This window comes from Motacilla alba, chromosome 6, assembly GCF_015832195.1.
Source record: "Motacilla alba alba isolate MOTALB_02 chromosome 6, Motacilla_alba_V1.0_pri, whole genome shotgun sequence".
Classification (NCBI taxonomy): Eukaryota; Metazoa; Chordata; class Aves; order Passeriformes; family Motacillidae; genus Motacilla; species Motacilla alba.
The window spans coordinates 14,797,821-14,823,473 of NC_052021.1; the positions used below are offsets into that span (position 1 = coordinate 14,797,821).

The following is a 25,653-nucleotide window of genomic DNA, read 5'->3' on the forward strand; positions in this document are numbered from 1 at the left end:
ATCTTAAGATACTTAAAATGGTAAATTGTTAAAGCATTATCAGTTTCACTAACATTTGGAACATACCAAAACAGAGGTTTTCTTAATGTTTTTTCTAGTCTTGAAGAAGTTTCTTGAGTTACATGACAGCTCTTGTTTTACCAGAAAAACTGCGCTGGATCGCTACAGCCTGGAGAAGGCAGGATTCACCCACATCCTCAACGCGGCCCACGGGCAGCGCAACGTGGACACGGGAGCACAGTATTACAGCAGCATGACTGTGGAGTACCATGGCGTGGAAGCAGATGATCTCCCCACTTTCGACCTCAGCCAGTTCTTTTATTCGGCTTCCAAATTCATTGATAATGCACTTCAGGATGAAAGAAGTAAGGAGGGTGCTGAAAATGGTTCAAACCAGTATAATATTTACCACAACTAATTAAAAGCATAGTTCCATGGCATTTAACCTTGCAGGAATGAAACAAGTATAATGTAGTTTAACAGAGAAAAAAAACTACTAGTAGGGAATGAGTTTAAGAGAAGGCAGGGATGTATTGAGGACCCCTCTCACTAATACCACCCCAAGTGCCTCTTACCAAGCACTTTGATTGTCAAAGTTCTCATCACAGCTTGTATCAAGGGGTCCTGCCTGACAGAAATTTTTTGTTGTTGTTTTGACTCCTTCAAAAACACGTGAGACAACTGGAAATTGCCTAGGTGCCATGAATATGCTGTCTTTTCCTCCTTTTCCTAATTAGTCCCTATCAAGACAGGTTTAATGAATATTAGTTGCATAGTGGTGGGAGTAGAACAGAAGTGGTCTCAGACATTCCATGCCATCATTCCTCAGCTTCATGCTATGCACCATTAGATTCTCTCTATAAATACAGAAACCACCCCTCCTACCTGACCATCAGATCTACCCCAACCTTTATTTCTCTGCCATCTTCCAAGCAGCAGGGAACTGATACAGCTCTGACAGCAGTAAACTGGAAACATTTCATTCAAGTGTTTGTAATTTCTCAGCTTGATTACTACAATTCATTATTTGCTGATCTTCAGCAGTGTTCTATTAGAAAGCTTTAGACTGATGTGAAGTCCTACAGCCTAGGCCTCACACTGACTTTCAATATTACTCCTACCCATTCCCCTCACATACTTTAAAAAAAAAAATCTCAGCAAGATATTTTACCAGAAACCAGTTGAGAAACTTAAAACTTTCCTGCTGACCTATAGAGACGTTAATATCAGAGGGTCAGATATCAAGTTTCTAGCCTTGTGTCAGCTTCTGTTCTTGGCTGTCTAGCTCAGCTGCAGGCAGTGACTACCTGACTTGCTTCCAATAGCCAGCCAGGTCTTTACACTTCTACCCTTTCAACAAGTGCAGCCCACACAACAGTTCCCTTGCTCAGGACAAAACCTTGAAAGCAGATCAGTTTTAAAAATCAAAGTCCTAATAGCAGGAGAAACTGCTTCAGGAGCTTACTTGCTTATGAAGAAAGATTCCCAGCATTTTAAATAAGTGTGTCTGAAGCACTGCCTTTGGAAAGGAGAGGAAAACTAGCACACACCCGTGTCTAGCTATGGCTGGAGGCCAGAGGTCAGTGTCAGACTGGAGTAGCTGGAATAAGAAATGCAGACTTCCTCATTCCCACCACCCTCCTGTTCCCATAAGACTTTAGTCTGCTGCATTGAGCTAAAGAAACAAGCACAAGGGAAGCAGCAAGGGCAAGAAAAAAGGTCTTGCTTCCCAATAAATATTGTAGGAGGAAAGGATGAGATGGGGGGGATATTAACCTTTTTGTTTCAAAACCACATCAAAGTCCAAGAAGTCCTGAGACAGTAGCAATCACCCGCCCAGCACTGGAACACAAAACCAAATTGAAGAGTGACTGAGTGAGCAAACAAAACAAATCAAACAAAAAAATCTGCACTCAAGTAGATACTACAAATGGCAGTGATTTCTGTAGCTGTAGTAATTTCTGTCACATTCAAATGGCTTTTAAACAAGTTAGCTAGGATCTTTTCTGATGAAGACCTGCTGTAACACTCATGAAGACAAAGAGCAAGGTCTTAGCTTTCTCATGAGGGAAAAGTAAAATGTACGTATGTACAACTCTTATCCCAGCCACAGACATGTGTAAAGACACTAGGCATGGCCCAGGAAGACTCTAAGGTTTAAAGCATGACATCAACTTTCCAATACACATTTACAGACTAGAATGACTCCAGAAGTTAGACTAAAGTGTGGACTGATGCCTTCTATGGAAGAAAAAACTAGAGGTACCTAGTGCTCTCCTCCAACAACATGAATGTATTATTTGTGAATGCACATCTAGTGCAGAAAGGTGTTCTGCATTTCAAGTGCCAAATGAACAGGCTATATTGCGTGCACCTTCCTGACTGACAAAGAGCATCCAGATTCCTAAACAGGATTTTGCATGAAGTAACCAAGCACCTGTCTCCAGTGGTAATGACATGAGACTTCAGTGTGTGCTGCTAAATACTTCTTATCAGTAACACCTTTGCATTGCTTTGCTGCTTTGTATTAGAACTGAGCAAACGCAGAGAGGAAAAGGGGGAGAAAGGAAAAATCCTCAGCTTGTGTGCAGAATCTGTGTGTTGATGAATTTACTCTGGCTGTATCTGGGATATGACCTTCAGCCAAATTATCAGATTCATTGAATAGATGTCTTCAGATAATGATTTCTGCTGGGAAGATGCTCAATAGTCAATGCTGTTGAAACAAGTCATTCTAATGAAGAAGGCCCTCTCTGAAACAGACCAGAAAGCTTGGCAATTTGGATGCTGTCAAAACAGTCCTAATTCTGACTTAACATTTAAAATCTTCATGATGATGAAGAAACTGCCTGATCAGAACAGTATTTGTTGGGTTTAAGCATGGGCTGATGGACACAAGAACAGTTATAAGAGTAAGATTTAGAGGCAAACTCTAATGAGTCACAATTATGCATGCTGTCATTCAGCTGGGCAGAAAGCTTTCCCAAAACATGCAATTCAGACCATAGAACAGCTTAAAATTTTTATCAGTGAGGCCTGCATAACATGAAAGGAAGACATTATTTTAAAAATTTTTTAGGTTTCCTCCTAAGCTACAGATCTAATACTCATTCCCTTGAAATTTTAGTTCCTCAAAATGTAGAATAGAGGGGAATGGCATTTTCACTTCACGTTAAAATGTCTGGGGAAAATACACAAAAGACAGAGATTTTAAAAGAAAACGAAGTGGGAAGAAACACAGGAGAAAATCACAGAGACCTGAGGCTTTTGACCGAAGACCTCAACATTCATGGCTCCAAATGATTCTGGAAAAGCAGTGCTGCATTTAGACAAATTTTCAAGAAACACCAACTCAAGTCAAGTGAAGAAAGTATTTCAGAGATCTGTCACCACTCAGCAGAGCTCTGTCTCTGTGCACTGATCCTGCATATTCTGGCACACCTTGAAGATATAAGTGGCCAGAATCCAAGACTGCAAGAGCAGACTCCCTTTTGGGGAATGAGGGTTCTGAGTGGTCCTTATATTAGAATGGAAGAGACTACAAAAGAGTGCAGAAGGGACGTGGCTCTGGCGGAAGGGTGTCAGTGTTCTGCTGTAACAGGCAGTTGGCTCTTAACCATTCACACACAGCCAAGGACAGACTTCCTTTTCTGCAAAACAGTGGACATTTCAGAAGATTGTGCAGCCATTTTTTGCCTTTGTTAACACAATACGAAACTGTATTTTCTTCTAGATCTCCATTTGCCACCCACACAAAGCAAAACATTCCTTGTCCCATCATGTATTTTATCACCTCAACAGCAACAGATTTACAAGGTGAGAAGCTCTAAAGAGAAGCACTGAAGGGCTAAACAAATGCGTCTTTTCATCCACTTCAAATATTTGCAGTAATAATAGAATGGATTATCATTTTCCAGGAGAGGAAGAGGCACTTTTAGTTATCAGAAGGACTGGAATTTTGCCAAGATGCCTCAAAGACTATCTGCTGGGATTAGGATGCAGACTGTAACCATTAATCCTTTAGTGTTGGCAGTTCTTGATGCATCCATTACACAGCAATGCTACTTGTGCCAAGGCCTCCTCTTGTGCCTGGAAGCAAAGGAGTTAATCTGCAGGAGTCATGGCTTTGCACCCAGCACTTCTCACTAGGCATAGCTGACAGAGATAAACTATTATTGGCCCTGATAGCACAGTTTTTATTTTTTTCTCCTGTGGCAATTCTGCTTAGCAGGGTGTTAGAGAGTGTACTCCAAATCTACTTCCTTCAGCAGTTCAACCTTTTGTGAGACCCCCTTGAGGGCTTTGAATCATTTTTGGAAATCTTTTGAAGTGTTTCAAAACCTGTCAATCAGACCTGAACCCGCTTACTCTTCTCTTCCTCCACCTCCCCCAGATACTGCTAACAGGAAAGGCTCCACAAGGCTCACAACCTTGTTACTATCCAAAGCCAATGACTTTCTGCTTCTGGAAGTCCCAAGCTAAGCCAAGCAGTGTCACAGAGGTAAACTGTAGCATGTTTATTCAGAGGTGAAAACTCTTGGCAAAGACTCTGCATTCACAGGGTATGAGACAGGCTCCTAGTGCAAGGAGATGATCCTATTAGAACACTCAGATGATGGTGGTGGTGAAACATTACTTGCATTCAACACAACAGGGTGCGAGCCAGAAATTTCTACAGAAGCTTTTCTATAGTGTAAGAGGTGGTTTCTTTCCACCCCCCGGTTATATGCCTATGGCCTTTTTTATCCTCTGCCCTCAAAAACTGGCATAACGTGATGTGATCTAGATCTCAAAGGACATTATTGCCCGAACAAAAAACCAAAATCAAATCTTTTTGTGTCTAGTTAGTAGAACTGGGAAAGGCACCCCCCATTTATTCTCATGGAAGGACAGTGTGAGAGCACACCAAACCCTCCCACACCCTTGTGCTTTGGTTATTATTCCCAAACACAGGATTGCAAACACACTGTTTGTGAGGCATGTAAGTCAAGGCTGCAGCAGGGCTTGCTATGATACTTAATGCAGCCCCCAGGCCTTCTCTGCAAGCTTTGCCCACAAATAAAAAGATATTTGGTGTAGGATTAAATGGATCATCCCTACTGTAGATGGTGTTCAGCTGTAAGATTTTTCACACTAGGGAAAACTGAGGCTGTAAGGGAGGCTTATTGAGTGCTGGTAAGGGTAGTCAAACACCAAACAGAGCAGGGCACTGCAGAAACCTTCACTGTCAAGAGGAAAGGATTACCCAGCGTCAGCTCTGATGGCGTCCCTCTGTTTCCACAGGCAAGGTGCTGGTTCACTGCGCCATGGGCCGCAGCCGCTCCGCCACTCTGGTCTTGGCTTACCTGATGATTTACAAGAACATGACAGTGGTGGATGCCATTGAGCAAGTGTCACGGCACCGCTGCATCATGCCAAACCGGGGCTTCTTGAAACAGCTGAGAGAGCTGGACATAGCGCTGGCACTGCAGAGGAGGAACAGCAAGAACAGCCTAGCACCTGCTGAGCAGCAGAACAGCACCACCATCTAGCATTGTCCTGGCATGGCTGTGCTACTGGAAAAGAAACTCCATGAAAGGAGGGGAGGGGAAGGTATCGTTCATCACAGAGTCACAAGGATCATTTGTTATTTGCTAGAAAAAAAACCTAAAGTAATTTCAAACACAATGTCAAGATGAGAAAAAAGGGAAACCAAATTTAAAACTCATCATCTTAGAAAGTTCCAGCCTTAGCAGAATTCTTTGTTACATCAACAAATAAGTTTTTCTCTCTGCAAAAAAAACCCCAAACATTTACAACACAAAAGCAAGCACAACTTAAAACTCTCTTTGAGCTAAGTACCCCTAAAATCGTGATCCTAACTCAAGCCCACAGCCTTTAGAGGAGTGCAGATAGGCACTCCTCAAGAAATCTTCAGGAGGAAAGTGTTTTTCCTGCAGGAAAAACACTGCATTGTTTAGTCCAGAGTCCTGAAGGGTTTCACAGGAGTTTGCCTTTTTGTGCTGTTTCCTGGCAATTCTGTGTCTTTTTTCACAGTGATAACCCAGGGCAGCACAGCAGTTAGAGAGCTTCTACATAAGGATCAATTACATCATGAGCATTTGCTTTACAGACAGGAATTCTGTATCAAATGATAAACTGAAAGATAACAAATATCTGTAAGGATTTCCCTTTGTCAAGCTACAGTTGTCTTCTTTCTTGTATCCTGCATGAGAGCTTGATGACTGCTGTAGCTGAAAGAGGATTTGTCATTGATTCACATGCATAATTGATCACCCTCAGCACTACAGAAAATTGCCAGGGCCATTCTTTCTATTTACCATGCTGATATAAATGGAGTTTGTTTCCATCAACCACCCTCTGACAGATGGACAAATGAAACAGCTTATAAAACTGAGACACATAGACAGTGATCTAACATGGAAGATGAGTACCTTTAGCAGTCCTTCGTTTCTGCTTGTATCAGAGATTCTTACACTGTTAGTAAAAAACTGGTTGCATTTTTCCCACTGCTAGGGCATCATGCAGCCTGAGTGTAACAACACTTACCATTCCTGTCTTTGCTAAGGGGCTGAGTGCAGCTTCCAGGAGAACTGGCATTTGGCAGCTTCCCGATGAAGTATGTCCTGCTCCAAAGACAAGTATCTTTCCTAGAAGCAGGTCTTGCCTGAAGGCCTCTGCTGGCACGGCTGTGCCAACTAAACAGTTCTGAAGTAAACATACTTTTCATTTACTTCCCAGCTTTTTTTGCCTACTGTTCTCCCAGAATTAATGAGAGCAAATCAGAAAAGCAGAACTTCTGGAACACATGACTTCCACAAACAGCTGATTCACAAGTGTCAGCAGCACTGACTCCAGCTACAAGCCAGGTCTGCAGGAAACACACACACACTGAACAAGGCAAGTTGATTTCTTTCTTGCCAACCACCAGGGGCATGGAGCATTCTTGTAAGAGTGCATGGCCAAAGAAGCCTCTTGCCTTTCACAAGAATCACCTGCTGCAAGTCTGTGAAGAATTTTTTGAAGACAGTAAAAGCAAGAGCTCATTCACCTCTGGGATAGTGCTGGAGCACACAGTCAAAACTGACACTGCAGGTGCATACAAGACAGAGAACAAGTACATCTGTCAAGGAAAAAACAACCTTCTTATTAATCAGAAATTTTAGTGCCATAATGCAATTCACAGCTAAGTAGTTGTTATGGCAAAAGATGTGGGGTAGTCCCTTGTCCTCCTGAAAGGGATTAAATTCTGAAATAACAAGATGATATTGCAAACTTGCCTGTTGTGCATACACTATGCATCATCTCCCAACCAACTCTTAACCTATATATTGTAAATAGAGAATTTTAGCAATATGCTGGAGTCAAGATGCTGTTTCAGGTTAGCAAATAGCTGAAATGTTAAGAAGGTTTGAGTTGCTTGTATGTTACAGGCTTCAAAACTTGAAACTGAACAACAGCGGATAAAGACCCAGGTACCTTTTTCATTCACTGTAAAAACACACAAATGAAAAACCACCAGACATAAAGCTAAACACACCTGAAGGCTGCACATAACTGCATTGAGTTCCACTTTCCTTTCCTTAAGCATAAAAAGGTGAGTTACTTTGTAAAGATGAAAGCAAAGTTTAAGTACTATGAATACTCTCTGCCTTCAATCAACAAATTTGACAATGTAAGGGCATGAACCAAGATCTTTGTTGTAAGGTGCTCTCCTTATCAGGTGTTCTAGTTCTAAACTCCTAAAACACAAGTTACTCCAGATTACCATTTGACCAGCAATTTTAGCTCTCATTCAGATTGACTATTTGAGACTGCTGCTCCATTGTATTAAAACTCACCAGGTCATGCACATGAATCTGTACTATCCATTTCTTGATTTGGCACCACCCCACAGTAATGGTTTTATTTAAAGAAATACACATTTCTTTGACTTTAAAATCTATGAAATATTACCTTTAAAGCTGTTTTATATACTGGATTGGGGACAGTTTTCAGTAAAGATGGCCCCTCCTTTCACCTTAACTAGTAACCCACTGCAGTGACAGTGGCAACACTCACATTAGAAGCATTTTGAAAAATTATTACAGGGACTTGTTCTGGTGTAGGTTCACACATCCCACATTTGAATTTGTCCACTCATGAGATCCACTTGTAGACAGCCTTCTTGTCTTTAACAAACCTTCTGTTGCTACATGAGAAGTGCTCATCTCTGTGTATGTTTGTGTGTGCTCACATCCATGCATATACACAGAACCCATAGATTTAATGCAGAATTTGCATCATCTTGTCACCCAGCAACAATGACAAAGGAAGAGATTACAATTCTATCATTAAAATACAGTTCAAACACCATGTCTGTTACTATCATATATCCTTTTATATAGATATATATATATATATATATATTCACACCTTCTGTAGGAAAGAAGTTTCATACATTAAATATTGACAACCTTGTAAGGTATTAAATACATATTTATTCAATATTTTATTAAGATTATTAAAAAAATAATCTTAGGTATTCTTTATTTTCACAGGGTGTATGCAATTATGATGAGTAACCTACGCTTAAGCTCTAAACAGCCTAATCCAAACCCCACCGACTGTAATGGGCTTTAGATCAAGCACGTGAGAGCACTGTAACAAACACTGTTTCAGGAGGGAATTCCCATGCAACATCAAACTATGACAAGACACAAGAGGCTAAAAATGGCTCATCATAATTTATTTTATGTTAAAATGTACAGCTTGGGGGGGGGGGGGGTGTAGTTTTTTGCAGTTTTTATTTTGTTGCTTGGGTGGGTCTTTTGTGGGTATTTTTTTAAGTGACTGACTAAAAAGATAACAGATAAATACAAGAGTGTCACTGGGTCCTATTTTTACATGTATCAAGCCTCTTCTGTTCGGCCCTTACAGTCACTCTGTACAGGTACAAAGGCTACAAAAAAGGAAGCAATATAAACAGACACAAATAACTTTTGCCTTTTTACATGCGATCTGTAAGCTTAGTTTGAGCTATTCACACGCTACTGCTCTATTTTTTCCCTTAAAAAATAACTCCAATATTTTATAAAGATAGAAAAATCTACAGATGGAATGAAAATGTAAAGTTAGAGGCATTTCCATAAAATAGCAACTTTACACCAAATTCACTACTTTTTTTTTTAAATCCTGCCAAGTATTTGGACATATACGAAAATGTTTCAAAACTTGACAAATAAACACTGAGATGTTTCAATCAACAAAAAAACGTAAGTTTTTATAAAACAGAAAGCTGCCTTTTTTCCTACCCAGCCCCAAAGAAACTGGTCACAAAAATGGAAAAGAGTCTCAACTTTACACTAAACATACAGCAATAAAACCCTTTGAACTAACCAAAATGTGAATAGCTTTTGCAGCTTTTTTTATTATTTTTACAAGTTTTATAATTAACAAAAATATAGTTCTGGTTTTTTTTTACCCCTCAAACTAGGGTAACCTAATCAAGGCAAAAAAATTAAGAAATGGCTTACTGTTAAGCACAACACTTGTACAGTACTACAAAATGCACTGTCACTAACAAAGACATTAGCGGCATGCAGAAGTGTCACCTTCAGAAACAAAATAATACAATAAAAGAACTGCTAAAAGGCATTTACATGTGGGGAAAGGAGAGAGAAAAAGCTCATGATCCAGTACTGTCTGATAGTTTTGGAGTCTGTTTATCCACATTTTTAATGGGAGCAGGCACATAAAATGGCTCTGAACCATCAGCTGCTGTGTAATTGCAGTTCATAGAAAGAGTTCTTCCTTTCCAGAGAACTTCAAGCTCAATGAAATAAACAAAAAATGGAAAACCACCTAATTCCCCCCAAAGAGAAGTTAAATCTCACAATGTTAAAAAAATAAACAAAAAATCCCAAAACAGAACAAAACGAAACCAAAGGAAAAAAAAAAAGAAAAAAAACCAACAAAGCATGAAATAAAGAAAAACTTGTATAAGGCTTTCTGCTGCATACAGCTTTTAAATGGTGCCAACAAATGTTTTTGCATTCACACCAATTGCTGGTTTTGAAATCGTACTCTCCAAAGGTATTTGTGCAGATCAATCCCATACGCCGATTTGGTTGCGTGTCTCCCACGGGCCTACCTTCTCATGTAGGATCCATTGAGAGACTGTTTGGACATGCCTGTGTTCATGTAGCCGTGGTGGCCCGGAGGAGTGTACATCATGTTACTGTGGGGTGCTGTCTGCATTGGCTGCTGTGCATATGGCTGAGTTCCCATCATTCCCATCTGCATCTGCATAGGGTACTGAGGGGTTTGATTCATATACCCATGATTACTGTGATACCCACTGTTCATCATTGGCTGGGACATACTGTAACCATTCATAGCATTAAGAGTGTTCATATTCATGTTCACTGAATTGACATTATAAGCAGGGGCTGGCATCAAATTTACACTCATGTTCATGCCACGCTGCATCGTTAAGGTCCGCGCAGGCCCTTGCATGGCCACAGTCTGTGAAGCTCGCCCATAAATTTGGGGCTGATGGGCTGCAGCAGCAGGTGGCAGAGGTGTGGATTTGGTTCTTACAGAGACATGACCTTTGCTGGCCATCTGAGTCTGCAGTCTTTGGGTGTGGGATATTCCAATATTCGATGAAGTCATGTTACGCTGCAAAAGGGGAGGTGGCAAATTCATGGGAGGAGGAGTAAGGTTGGGGGGAGGGGTCATGGTAGCCTGTGCTTGGGGTCCTCCAGGAACGGCATGTGGAGACTGAGAAAGCTGAACAAGCCCTGTGTTACTTAAGGGGGCAGACAAAGAGGCACTGTTTGCATAGGAAGTTACAGCAGCTGAATGGCTGTAAGGCAAAGAATGATCCATAAGCGTATTAGTTAACTGTTGCAGTTTAGCAAGGCTGAAGGTGGCAGATGGCTGTGAGTAATGCCCTGCTCCAAATTCACTCTGCCCCATTCTTTCATATAATCCAATGTTGGCATTGCTAGTCTCGGGGATTTCAGTCAACTGCATAGGTGGAGTGAAATTAGCAGCCATGCTGCACTGGGATAACTGTTGGCTGCCACTTGGAGGCCTTTCAACAACACAGCCTTGGGGAGATTTTACATTACAAGTGGGAGGAGAGTTGATGTTTGCTTGTTGCATCATACTGCAGCTTCCATTAATGTTAGATATCTGCTGGGTCACCGCACAGCTACTCTGTGTTAGGTTACTAGACGTAAGGCTGCTGTACGAGCAACTGTTTTGAGAAGAGTTGTTTCCACAGATACTACTACCCATCGTAGAATCGTAACTGCTTGGGTTTTCATAGTTTTCTGTTGTGCTCTCAATACTTCCTAAGTCACTAAACCCACTATCCACAACTTGCTGCGAATGATCAGAAACTGAGGGAACATCCATCATTGGGCTGGTCTCCATGTTCTGCAGAGACGGCACAGAAATGGCACTTTGATCTGGGCTGATCTGAGCATAGCTGTTCTCTAAAGGAGCAACATTTGGACTATTAACAGAACGAACTGACTGGCTGGGATGAGAGTGCACAGATGAAACTGGGCTGCTGTGGTCAGATTGCTGACAGTCATCCAGTGTGGTCATCTGGGGACTTTGGTCATTGTGGGCATAGTTCTGCAAACTTCTACAGGCCTCTTGAGTCTCTGCACAGTCCTGAAATGTATCTTCATGTTCACTTGTTTCTTGGGTTAGAGACTGTACTGCCTGAACGGTCTCTGAGTCAATCTCCATGGTCTCAGTACTTTCTCCCTTGAAATCGGAATGTAATTCTTCACCAGCTTTTTGGTCCTGGTTGTTGTCTGCATGATCATCATCAGATTCAGGCACTGGGTCTGAATCTGTAGCAAGTTCTTTCTGGTCACTTGCACACTCATCAGCTGCAAGGTCAACGCCACAATCCATTAACTCCTCCTGATTTGAATTACCAGTTTGAACATTTACGTCTAAAAAAGATTGCTGAGTTTCCAGCATTTCTTTGAAAGCTTCACCAGGCAATTCCTCTTTCTCCACTTCTGTTGAGCCCATGTGACTATCATCTTCATCATCTGCATCGTGATCTTCATTGTGAGCAGGTTCTTCATCCTCTTCCTCCTCTTCCTCCTGATCATCCAAATGCACAGACTCCTCTTTCTGCACAAAAACTTCTGCTGCTTTGTCTTTTTCTTGATCTTTTGAATCGATTCCATCTTCCTCTATGCTCCTTTCTTCTTCCCCAGCTTTAATAGTATCATTTTCTTGTTTTTCAAAGGGTTCACTGGGTGGATGCAGAGGTTCAGGTTCTACTTCTTTCACCTCATCATCCGGTGGTGGCAGTGCTTCAGCAGGTTCTTTAATAGATTCCTCTGTAACAGCAGGAACTGAACAGGGCTTTTCTTCAGCTACTTCCTTTTGTTCTTCCACCAGCACCTGATAGTCAGTCTCCATGGGAGTCTCGGGTGGAGTGTACAAATTAAGCTTAAAGCCAGGTTTTCTTTCTTTGCTTTGCCTCCATTTAGATGGACCACGTTTAACTCCTTTGGGCCAACCCTGCTTACTCTTTAAAGGTTCAAGATTGTCTTTAGTGCTTTCTTCCAACACAGCTACATCCTCTGTATTATCTTTGGGAAGTAATAGAGACAAAAAAAAAAAAGTCTTAGCTTGCAGACTAATCAATATTTTCCAATATAAACCTGAAAATAATATATAAACTCAAAAGGTATTAAGAAAGTATGAAACAAGAGTTATAAACAAGTCTCAAAACACAGCAGGACAACGTAATATCTACAGCTCAAACACATCACACAGATATGTTATGGTTTGGTGGCCTTTTAACAGACACTATCAGAACCACCATTTATACATTAGAAAAATCCCAGAGATTTAAATGACAAGACACATAAACTAAAGCAAATACTGTCCAAATATTTGATTTCCACCTTTGGTTTTAGAATAGAAGTATGCCTTCACTTTATATAGACATTGATTTAACACACATTCATCATTTTTGACAGTAATGACATGAAAGTCTTGAATTTCCTCTTTGACCATTCTGGAGGACAAGCCATAAAAAATACATAGTCATGCTTTAATACCAATACTGAAAAAAGGTATTCTAGTACTTTCTCATGGGCAACATCTCACGACATGGTTCACAAGAGATGATAGAAGGCAAAAGATAATTAAAATTACACACAGAGTGCTAAACTAATCCACTGACTAAAAAAAAAAAGAACTGAAACACATTCACCTCTTTCCTTTCTCCCCAGATACCACTTACACATACTCCAGAAAAAAGGAAAATTATCAAGATATAACACGTTACACTTGGGAATGTAATGGCTTCAATGATACTTCTATATTGTGATGATGTGGTCCATGGGCAAATAAAAAACATCAGTCCAGTTAAAACAGTGCAAACCTGATCACTGGGACAGAGCTGGAACTTGCTACTATTAGTTTAAATAGTTTCTCTTGAGAAGCTGGAAAAAGTGGTAATATTCTAATGTACCATATCACACAAGAGCTGTTTGAAATAGAAATCAGCCCATGATCTCTCAGTTGAAGATCACAAGGAGGGAACTTCCCATGCAATTACAAAAATACTGCAGTAGTACCTACTGGCTTCTTAGAGAAAATACACAGACCTGAGAGTCTAGTCATTCATTCTGGAATTAAAACTCATAAGCATAATTTGAGGGCCAGGAGGGTCAAGGGAAAAGTGTGCACTCAGAATAGCTCATTAGTAGTTTCACTATCCATCCATTAACTTTTCTGACAGGAAATATCCTTGAAATCAAACTAGAAAAGCAGCTTTGAAAGGACACAGTTAAATTTGTCTCTTTCGTAGGGAAATAAAACAGGATCCTGGTGCTGAGGATATATTATGCCACAGAAGCACCAAACATTTCACTGAATTACCAACAACACTGAATAGAAAGATATTTGTTTAAATCAAATGTTACTTTTTGCTTGTATCCTTTACCGCTGATACAAACACTATATTGGACAATATTCCAGTGATACCCTTTGCACTGGAAAGTATGAAATGCCCTGCTGTAGGGACACAGAACTTGTTTTTAAGATTATGACAAGAATTTCAATGCCTCAGACTGGATAAGATTTGTTTCCTGAACACAAAAAGCAAATTATTATAATAACAACAGCTAAATACATCTCATTAAAAATTTCCAGATACATGACAAAAATAAACATCTCTTTTGAAGGCAACCCAACAAAATTACTTTCGTGAAGATGTGAGAACTTTTGAAGTTTACCTGTACAATTTTCATCACGCCTGTAACAATGATTATCTTTCTCCTCCTTGTTCTGCTCTTCTTCCTCCTGTTTTTGCTGCCCAGGTTGATACTCAAAAGCCTTTCTAATCACAGGCTTCAAGTCATCATCTTCTCCATCCACCTCACAGGTGGGTTCCAGCTGTGGCATGGGGCGCTCTTCATCTGAGTTATCAAATGGCTCATTCAACACCTCGGTTGTTTCAGAAATTGTCTCTGTTGTAACACTGCTATTTATCCTTCTGCGTTTACGGCCCCTTTTCTTTTTCAGTATGAAAGGTCTCTGAAAAATAATTCCACAAATCAAACTCTTCCTACATTCCTGTTCATTAACTGATTCTGGACGTAAATTTTTGTAGAGCGAGTTTATAATAACCCATTTACTCATTCAAAAAAACACCTTACATGGCATCAAATTCAAATGTAGACAGAATCTAAAAGTAAAATGTCTAAACAGCTAAAATAGGTACGTATACAAACCTTTCTGTAAGTGAAAACGAAGAGTAGAATTTTCTTTATATTGTAGTATCTTTTACCTTCTTCTGTCAAATATTCATAGCACTGTTACATAAATTGTACTCACACATTTTTCCTCTGTAGATTTATAATTCCACAACAACCTTCACAAGTACCAAAGCTTATCCTTCTACATTTTGGGTTTCTGCTATTTTTAGAAGTAAGTATGTACACAGAAAAATAGATAACATCAAAGAAGTGCACCTCAAGCATCTTACAGTTGGCTGCTGTAAAAAAAAAAAACTGTTCAAGATTTTGTTGTCCTATTATTATACATTCTCAGGGATTTATGGTTACTTTAAAGTAAGCTCACAAAGTATAACCAAAGGGACAATCCAGTTTCCTAATTCTCACCAGAGATGCCTAACTACAAAGGCTAAGGTGAGTGCTTCAAAATTTTGGGAATCTTAAGTTTACTAATTTAAGCAACTCAGAGTTGATTTTTTAAAGGAAATTAAAAAATTAGTGCAAACATGGCAGTAACCAGAATTTAACCTTTAAATTAGAAGAATATAGGTAAAAAAACCCCTTCTGTTTTAACATTTCAACATTTCTTCTGAAAAAGAGTATTCCCCTTATAGGAGCTCCTATATTAAAAAAATAAAATGACAATCCCCACAAGCTGGACTCCATCTTAATAAAAAAAAAAAAAAAAGAACTATTAAGATATTGAACCAATACCAATGCCAAACACCAGAGGGCAATCTCTAGTTTAAAAATTAACAGAAAATTCTGGGTTTTTTATGTCACTAGTATTTTATAGTTCTGTGAAAAATCCAAAAGATAATAACTAGATGGAGTGCAGAAAAGAGAAGAGAGGAGTAGTTAAGTGCCCAAATAACACAAAGGATTAAAACAGTCTAATAAATGTTTGCAAAAAACCAGGTTGTTATTTTGATGGCAAGGATTTGATTGAAATCAGAGACAAATGACTTTGAGGCAAAGCACTGAAGTAACACACCTTTCTCTTCATGGCCAGCGACTGGGGCTTGGTCAGCCGGGGAGGCGAACTCTGTTGATTCTCATCCCCGCCATCCTCCTCACTGCTTTCCTTAGATTGTTCTGTGGATTGCCCTCGCTCCCCCACCACGGCCACACTTTCTGGAGATCGCAAATATTTATTTTTAGATTGTACTTTTGCAGGTGATTGCCTACTATTAGTTCTTGTGGAGAATATTTCTTGCTCTTCCTTTTCCCAGCAGCTAGCTTGTTCCATAAGACGCTCAGCCTGAAGGGTTGAGGTTAAAATAACAGGTCACTGAAACAGCATTTACTTAGCCATATCCTTTACATTCAGCTAAATAGTTAAAATAAGTCAACCCTGATTAGTACTGCTGGCTAACCTAGCAACAACATTTCAGCTGAATCATCTAGTTGCTCCTTTACAACAGTTAACAGATAACAAACCAAAGAAGATTGCATTTCATGGGATATTTAGCACTATTAATGATGCAGCGAATTGATTTAAGTCCTTTAGCACTACATTACATGCCCACTGACTGGATCACTTTGAGCAAGTTGAGAACACAAAGAATCGATTGGAAGTGCAGCCCCTGAGCTCTGCACCAAATTTGATCTGATTACATGCTCTTTGACTGCCTCAAGAGTGATAAATACAACTCCATGACAAGTGATTCACATTTTAAGTTTTCATATGCATCCCCCCAAAGTTACCATGTGTTGCTGCACAGATTCCAAAAATTCTGCATTACAATAGCAATATGAAGTGGTCAAAGATGAATCTATTTAGACTATTTAGGACAGTCTAATGTTGAATATTCAGAGTTATGAAAGCCAAAGGAAGAGAAATTCACAAGATATCTCTGATATTACCTCCTTTTCTGCTTCCCTCTCTTCCTCAGAAACTGCAGCATTAGGAACTAACAAAGGAGTCCATCTCAAGCTTTCGGGATCTACTTCATTGACACGTGGATTCGCTTTCAGTTTCTCCATATGACTTGAAATCAGCTTTTCCCTTCTAATAATTACAAATCTACAATCAAATAAACAGTAATTTAATTTAGAAAGGGATCACCTGGAACAGCCTTTCTATAGCTGACATGCTTCTGCAGGACAACCTGTGAAAAAATATGAGTAAATGAAAGGATCCATCAAACTAAAAACACCAGCTCGCACACAGTGAAAACATCCTTACACTACTGACTGTTTACTGAGAGGAACTGAAGGAACAACAGTTTATGAAGTGAAAGCTCAGTATTAACCATCACTAGGGCAACAGAGAGCGAAGTCAAGGTTTTATAGTTGACTACCCTAAACGTAATTCAAGAGGTTTAGTGTTGGCACTTCAATCACTGCCCGAACAATTTCTAATTTTAATATTACATACAAACATAGCCAGAAAACTCTGTGGATCATAAAGTCAAGAGTAAGAAAGTCATGATTTTACAGCTGAAGACCTAAGTTAACAGGACATGAAAGCAAGTCAGAAGCACAGGTTTTTTAACGATGCATACAAATATCCTTTGGTCCTGTGCTAATGAAGTACAGCACAACCTTCCAATTACTATGAAGTGGCATATCAAAAGTAGGTGAAGACTAATAAAATAGCACAGTATGCTAATATATTAGCACATAACCCATCAAACTCCCCTGTTACAAAGAACTACACAATTCTAAACAACAAGGATTAGCAAGTATTTCAAGCACAGGTTGGTGAAGTAACAACATTCTCTCAGTGAAAAACAAAGTTTAAAAAAAGAAATCAGATCCAGAACTGTTTTCTAGAATTGTGAAAAACTTCACTACATGTACGAAAAATTTCCCTTAAAATACATTTGTCCTCAGGTTGTCCATAACTAAGTACTACAGAAAACTACAGAGGTTTAAGGAAATGCCAGCACACCTCTTACTACTCTGATAGACCATCTTGTAAACCAATCTCCTTTTTGAAATTTGCATTCTTACTGGCTCAAAAATTACTAATTTTGAATACTAGTGCTGGGACACAAAAATTACTGAGGCTGAACTTTTTCTGATTTTAATTTTATTGTTTTGGCAGGCCAGTGTTTGTAAAGCAGCTTTGCTTAATTATAAAGTTTCTATGATTGGAATATCCAGAAAGAATTAAGATCATCTTCAGAAACACAAATACCATTGAAAGCCATTTAAGACATTTTATGGAAAGAAACAGATCAAACAAAAACAACAACCCGTAAAAGTTCTAAAACACCCATCAAGAACACGAAGAAAGAAGATATTCACAAAACAGGAACTCACCTTCTCAGTGCACTGACTTTCAACATTGATCATACCATTAAACAGAAGCTTGTATTACCAGTACCTTGAGCAGGAGCACTTCATGTAGAGCTGATCTGATCCCATGGTTTACATGAATTCAGCACTGATTGAAAGAGGAGGTGTGGAAAGAGACACTGCCACCCACAAACACCATTTTTTCTCTTACTGGTATTCAAAGCAAAATATTTGCACAGCAAGAGCTGGGAACACTTAGGGAAGATTATATTGAATGAAACAAAACTCTTAACTGAAAATGTTTTGAGCTGGCCACATACTTCTAATAACCATTAACATGAAAGAGCATCCTAACAAGCCCCAGGAAGAAAAGCTCTGTATGTAAGACCCATCCGCACTGACTTCTACGGTAAGATGGTTATCACTCATTTTAAACTTTTTACAAAGACATTTTTCACATCAACTGTTTTGTAAGTAGAAAATGTTTTGTCTCAGTTTTTAATTTTTTTTTACAAGATTCACTGACCTATCTTCTCTTTTATCTATCATGCTATGTTGCTGCAGGGTTGTGGCAATATCGTGTGGACACATTCCAGTAGCTCGGCTCATCCCTTTGATGCTGATTTGTTTTTCATGGTGGCAGTTCAGGTATTCCAAAATGACACTTTTCCAGTAAGCCAAGTAGGAGAGACGACCCAGATCAGACAATGGCTTTTCAGGGGATCCTGCTTGACCCTCTCTTCTAGAAAGTAAATAACCTAGAATAAAAATAAACAGGATACCTTATGGAGATAACAAAAGCAAGGAATTTTAATTAGCCCATAAGAAAGTTGGAAGTAATACAAAAGATCATCAGCATGACTGATTGAACTACTGGAATGTCTTGCAATTTAATAAATCCTCTCTATAAAAGAGGTGAGTTTTCATTAAAGTGACATTGGAAAAATCAAATTCTTGTGAGTGACTCAGATCTTATGTTATGAGAAACATTAACCAAAAACCCTTTTCTAATAGTAAGGCAAGGATGAGAAGAAAAAGCCAACATGTTTTGGAAGAGGTCCCATCATACAAGTTCTCCTTCAGAACTAAAACTCTCTGGTCTTTTGAGAAACATTTACACTGTTACAGTAACAGTGTTACTGTTAAACGAGTTACAGCACTGAAGCCAAGAACTTGCAGAACAATCTCAAGAGGAAGTATCATGGGTAATATCAGTTTTAAGTCATTCTTCTTCAAGAAGCCCCAAGTGGCACAAGTTTTTGATTAAACTGCGAGAAGTTGTATTTTGGAGGTAACATAATTCACAAGATGAATTACTCAGAGAATTAGTTAAGAGAAATAATTAAAAAATAATCTCCCTAATTCACATTTAAGAACATTCACATAATTCCTGCTTGCAGTCTTCAAGACAGTAACTGATCCACTTTACACAATACAGCACCTTCATTTTATAGTCTATGTATATTGTAATTCCCTTTAAACTCTTCAGCTCTGAAAGCATTTTACAAATTAGAGTAGAACACACCTGCTGGGAGCTAGCAGAAGATACCACCTGTAAAACCAATTCAGTGTAGAGAAAAAAATAACACCATTAATACCAGGTATCCTTTCACAGTAATTCATCCCTCTGTGATACATATTATGCATTGTGCCTTTCAAAAAATGGCAAACACACAGGCCTTAAACAACCAGGTTTACAAAACGCTTCCTCCTCCATAAGCACAGACATTATGTTTATTTAATTACATTACTTAGTCATTTTGAATCCACCAAAATAGATAGTTCTTGTGCCTTCCAATATTCTTAAAACACTTTTATCCCCTCAGATTTTTCACTTTTATTTTTCAAAGACTGATGCAAAACATATCTAGTACAGTCATGTCATGTTTGTTAAACAAATCCTACTAACCTCTTCACGAAGTTTCTCCCAATCCAATCAGCTATACACTAAAAACGTATTATTAACAGGTTGCACATGATATCCAGGTTGAAGAGAAGCAGTTGCTGTTTCCTCATTTTGCTGTATGGTCTACCATACACAAACCACACACAGAGGTATTTTTCTTAGACAAAACCACGAAATACACATACAAATATTTGTCTATTTACTCTGCCTGAAACATTGGTCTTCATTTTCTTGGACACAATAACAAAGGTCCACAACAGAATTGAGAAAAAACACACAGATATGCACCGTAGTCTAAGCTCCAGTTTGCCTAAAGAAATTTACATAGGAAAGCAGACATCCTACTACACCTCAAATGATCACAAGATAGATACTGAAATAAATAGTGCGCCTTTCATATCTATTAGCATGATTTGTGATAAAATGCCAGAGCTTCAGGAATACCCTCCCACATCTGCCTACTCCTACAGAGCTACATGAAGCCTGCCTACATCGGCATGGCACCACCGGAAACTCAGCAAGTAAATTTATTTTGTTTTACAGAAGAAACACTACCATAAAATTTAAGGAAGTTAAGGTATTTTAGCATTTAAAGTTGCAGCATATTAAACTTCTTTATAACTCGATGATACATTTTAGTACATCTTGGCACTACATGCAACTACTGTTGACAGGAAACATCAAACTCCACATTCGACACCACAGTGCACCCTGAATAGTTTGAAGGCAAATAACTGTTGCTTTAATTCCAATGGTACAAAAGCAGCCCTATAGTGTGTAGCCTATTCCGTCTAATTTTAAACAAAGCTCCACTTACATCAAGAAAGAATTCTGGATCCCCTTGTGTACAACATACAAACCCAGGTTTTATGCTAAGATGTCACTGCCCATAAAAAACCATGCAAAACTGAAGTAGGTAACAAAAGTAGTGATAGAAGCCTCAACATAGGAAAAGAGAGGAAGAATAACCTAGATTTTAAAAAGAAGTCCATGAGGAGAACTTATTGCTTCAAGTAACTTTACAGTTTACCCTACCAACTTCACATTCAAGAAGACTTGGGCACTAATAGAAAGTGTTTGTAGGTTATTAGCAAGACCTAGGTTTCATTCTTGCATTTACTACACTCAAAAGTTAATTGGACTCTACTTTCATTTTCCTCATAGATAAGGGGGCTGCACCTATAATTTCTTGGTAAACATAACATGAAGCTGAATAAAAAAACCACAATCCAAACAAGAGTCTGGAATCATTACTCAGGCAACCACAAGTACCTTTAGAGTTTTACTAAACTGGCCCACTGTATCTTTCCTGTGTCTGGGGATTTAGAGACTAGTTTTTAGTGGTCATTTTCACTCTACATTAAAGCAGTGAAATGTTACCTGCAGGGCAGTAACACCTGTCAGTATTCTTCCCCTACCTTTCTAAAATATAACCTGTGCTTTTCCAAGATACTCACGTTCTAGAGGAACAAAAATATAAATCAGAGGTAACAATCTTGGTTACATGTAGCAAGCACTGAATGGAAAGTCTCTCTTAACAGATTCTGTGATTTGAATAACACCTAGTAAATTAAACTTACCAAAGAGATGCCAAGTAATTGATCTAAGTTGCAGGTAAATAAAAACACTGATCTCGTAGCTCATGTATCTATCCTGAAGCATCTGAAATGAGCACAATATGCCCCTGTTAAACAGATACCTGCAGCCTCACTGTGTCTACCTAATCTTAATAATGGACAGTCTCCAATGGAAACCTGAAAGAACCTTCTTAAGGTATAATCCTTGATATCAGATTATGAACAGTAGCAACACTTACAGGACAAAACAGAGCTCTTCACCACCCACCCCCAAGAGTAAACAAGCCAGACTGTATGCTACACAAAAAACTAAAACCACGACAAAATGTAAGACCTAATCAAGAACAAAGAGTTGTCTATCTTATCTTCTGCGCAAATGAGTGATAGTACCACAAAATTCAACAGCCAAAATATCATCAATGATTTTTATTTCTTGCCTTATCTCTATCCTCCACAGCAAAGCAATGCACCAAATGTGATTTACAGCCTCTGATTTCTGTCACACAAACCCCCCAGAAACACTGAGGTTTCATCTTATCCAAGAATTGAAACAATTAGAAGAAATGCAATCTGAGGAAGGGAAAGTTCATATACATCCATAAATTTTATGCCTTCAACACAAATTAAGGAGATAATTAGGCATTAAAACATACATTTAAACAAAGTGACTTGTAATTATCCAGTAATTTCCATCTACAGGATTCCTAGTAACACCCCTGAAATAGCTACAGAATCCACAACACACTTATGTGAAAACAATAACTTTAATACATCTGTGCCAGTCTCCGAAACTTTCAGTTAGTTAACTACTAAATTTTTTTTGATACTTGGTTCTCTATTTTCAAACAAGTTAAATAGCATGAGATCAGAGGTCCAGGCTTGATAGCAAGACAGTGACCAAGAGAGAAAACCACGGGACAATATGAAATTGGCAACCACCACCTGAAACACAGGCAAACAGAATTAGTCTGGCTTCATCCAAACAATTGGAACCAACCAGACGAGTTTAATGTCCACACTTTTTGGCATTTTTTAAGAGCTTGGTAAGATTTATTAAGTATCACTCCCTTTTGCAAGCAGTGCAGAGTCCATCTTCCTCCTCCATTCACTGCATTTACTTGTGTGTTCACTAGGAGAAATTTATAGTCATGTCTGCTGTGAGGTAAACAGACTCATATCTCACCAGCTCTCTCCTGAAAATCTAAAAATCAGGATCAGATCACTCCCTTTCAGTCCTATGGCATGAAAGCATTTTCATGCACACACCAAGTTACAAACTGCCGAGAGCAGCTATTTCATTAAGTCTCATATCTCCAGATGCCCATGACACCTTCTTTCCCTACCACACACACTTCTAAACATCACTACCTCAGCCTCATAATATTAAGCAAAAATCACAACACAATTTTAAATTTGAGACAGCCAAATTGAATTTTTTTATGTATTGAAGGAACACACTGGTTCTTTTGCTTTTAACACAATAGCAAATGCAGGCTAGCCTTCCAAGGTGTAAGACAATTGAGATGCAGACTGCACAGTGAAATACAAAGCAGCAGCAAATAAAGACATTAAACAACTGGTACACTGGGAAAGACACAATGAACAAACTAAAACTGACAGAACAAATTTTATTTTTAAATACAAAGATTACTTTGTTTAGCTTAAGAGCAAACAATACTCAGTTAGCATCCACACTGGAAAAGAAATAATCATAGCTGAGTAGCTTCTAAGAAGGTGAAAAGTAGGGTTATAGTTGGCTTGTAAGTGTATCACTTATCCTTTTTTGAAAGGATCACAACATTTCTTGCCTTCTCCAATGGGCAATACAGTTGTACATTTTACTGAAAATTCCACATAGCCAGAATATAATCCATCCAGAGCATCCTGAGGCAGCTTCAATGCAATATTCTCCAGAAGATGACATTAGCTGAAACTTTAGTACAGTTTCCTCTGTTCTATTAACCGCGTGCTCCCTTAAGGGAGTATCTGACACAGCAACCTCTCCACAAATAACAGTGACATACGCCATGGACACTGTGATGATCTAACACAATTCCTCCATTCCTTGAACTTCACTGCTTACACACAGGCAGGTTCTTTGAGAACAGTGCCACAAAGAGAGGCACTCGGCTCTTGAGGGCACCATGTATAATGTTCAACTATTGTTTTGAAACATCAGTGCATTGCATTGTCTTGAGCAGTAACAGAATCAGCAAAAATGTACCTGAATGGAAAACAGAGCACTGAATCTCATTCTGTGCCAGCACAAGCATTTAGAAATTGCAGTTGCTCTCTCCTATGCTACTAGCAACAAATCCACATATTTGCTTTTCACTTAGGGAGGCTAAAACCAAAAACTAAGTCTTCAAAGTGGACCCCAAGAGTAAGGATTAATGAGTCTTGCTTTTTAGCGAGAACAGATTTTTTTTTTTTGTCTGCTACAAAAACTCTGGAAATAACAGTTTACACTGAAAATTTGAGAAGTATTTTATCAGAGAACCTGTGATCAAAGAAACAGTTTTATGCGTCTCATGTATCCATCACATCCATGCACTGGAGACAAACGTAGTTCTGATCTTATTTAAAAAGTCATTCATATTCAATATCACTTTCTAGGAAATCAATCATATCCATCTCTATGAACAGCAAAGTTACAAATACTAGTAAAGCAAGTCTGTTATTCTTGTAACTGAGACAGCTGACTTAACAAAAGAAACAGAAAAAACCCAAAATCTTGAAACTATGCGTCCTGCCAGAGTATTCCAGCCCTTATCTTGGATCTAGTTATTATAAAGAACAGAATTTTCTACTCAAATTTTGTAATTCAAGCTTATATCTTCCCTTTTCTCAAAATATCTACAGATTAGATAGGCTTTTACTTTAAAGAAAAGCTACAACCAAATAGTCTTTCTTTCAAAAACAGAACTACACCAATGGTAGTTTCATGCAGAAAAGGAGAGCTTTGCTTCACTGCAAAAACTCATTACAGAGAAGTGTTTACATCTTGTTTCATAGCTCCATATTCACAGAATTGTCAATAAACTTTACACACGTAGCTCCTCAATAGGAGCAACTCTTACAGGAGAAGAGCCATACAGAAAATGCAATATAGCAAAGGTCCCTGGATGAGAGTAACTCCTGAGTCTTACAGGAGTAACCCTGACAGTGGTTATTAACCTACTACTAGCCTTGGAACAAGAGAGGACTCAGTCTTAAATGCACAAGAAGCTGTCTTGATGAAACCCTGCTGAACATAATAAAGATCTTTTTTTTGCTATCATCTTCCGTGTGTCCTGGTTAAACTACATGAGCATTGTCATGGCACCTTCAAAGAGAACAATTTCTATTTTTCTCTATTGGGAATCTTTACTTCCTTGATATGAAGGCAATTGAGGCTCTACCTCTTAAAGTACAAAGGATCAAAATTTAAGAGAAGTATCATTGCAAAACCCTTGATTTATTGCTTACGTATTAAAATACACACACAAAAAAGATGATATGTTCTGTGTTATAATTTCTGAATAATTTTCCAATAATTTTTTAAACCCAGAAAATCAGACTGTGTGCTTGTAATATGTAATGACAGAGAATCAGAGTGAGGAAGAGACCATATGAAGAAGCAAATTCAAATCTGTTAATCTGGCTTCCAACATGGAGTCTCTTTTGCCACTGTTATTTGCCTCACAGCAAAACAAAAAAGCAAACTTAAATGATTCCAAACTTCCTCAAGCCTAGCCTGCAAAGAAAGGCCATTTTAAAATCAGGTTTCAACTCACAATCAGGAATGACATAGCTTAGAACAAATGTCAGGTTGTCAGTCATGGAACAGCTACTGAGCTGCTACAACATCCAGCAAGCCATAATAAGGTGAAGTGGCAGCAGCTTTCCTTTGCCTGCCATCAGTATTGCTGGGATACAGCAGCGAGCTGCCAATGGCTGAACTGAACCAAGGACAACACAGACAGCAGAGACACAGTGTGCCAGTCTAAAGGACAACCTTGCTCTCTAGCCATGCTCTAAGGCCACTGCAATCAAATTCATCTGAACAGCTACACAGAATTGCAGTCAATGCATAACTCCATTTCATCTTTCTCCAGCTGCTCAGCTATACTAACAATAGGAAAACACCACTGATCCTATAAATAGGCTGCAG

The 25,653-nt window shown here is 38.8% G+C and overlaps 2 protein-coding genes across 17 annotated transcripts in view; one reads left to right on the forward strand and one right to left on the reverse strand.

Annotated features, from left to right (window-relative positions):
• DUSP29 (dual specificity phosphatase 29) overlaps positions 1–9,755 on the forward strand; it is a 27,038-nt gene extending 17,283 nt beyond the window's left edge. Inside the window, exons 3-5 of one of the 2 annotated variants that reach the window (XR_005257471.1) lie at positions 145–365; positions 5,284–5,592; positions 8,541–9,755. Coding sequence is in view for 1 of the 2 variants with exons in the window: in XM_038141517.1 (XP_037997445.1) it covers positions 145–365; positions 5,284–5,531 (469 nt within the window). In the remaining variant the exon portion in view is untranslated. Of the gene's footprint in view, positions 1–144; positions 366–5,283; positions 6,166–8,540 lie in introns of those variants that run through there. The other variant, XM_038141517.1, reaches the window with a different exon arrangement.
• Positions 8,714–25,653, reverse strand: part of KAT6B (lysine acetyltransferase 6B) — a 108,647-nt gene continuing 91,707 nt past the window's right edge. For all 15 annotated transcript variants that reach the window (XM_038141506.1, XM_038141514.1, XM_038141505.1 and 12 more), the window contains 5 exons: positions 18,544–18,775; positions 16,638–16,797; positions 15,766–16,032; positions 14,271–14,571; positions 8,714–12,614 (listed from right to left, as the gene is read on the reverse strand). In XM_038141506.1, coding sequence (XP_037997434.1) covers positions 10,129–12,614; positions 14,271–14,571; positions 15,766–16,032; positions 16,638–16,797; positions 18,544–18,775 — 3,446 coding nt within the window. In that variant the 3' untranslated portion in view covers positions 8,714–10,128. The remainder of the gene's footprint in view (positions 12,615–14,270; positions 14,572–15,765; positions 16,033–16,637; positions 16,798–18,543; positions 18,776–25,653) is intronic.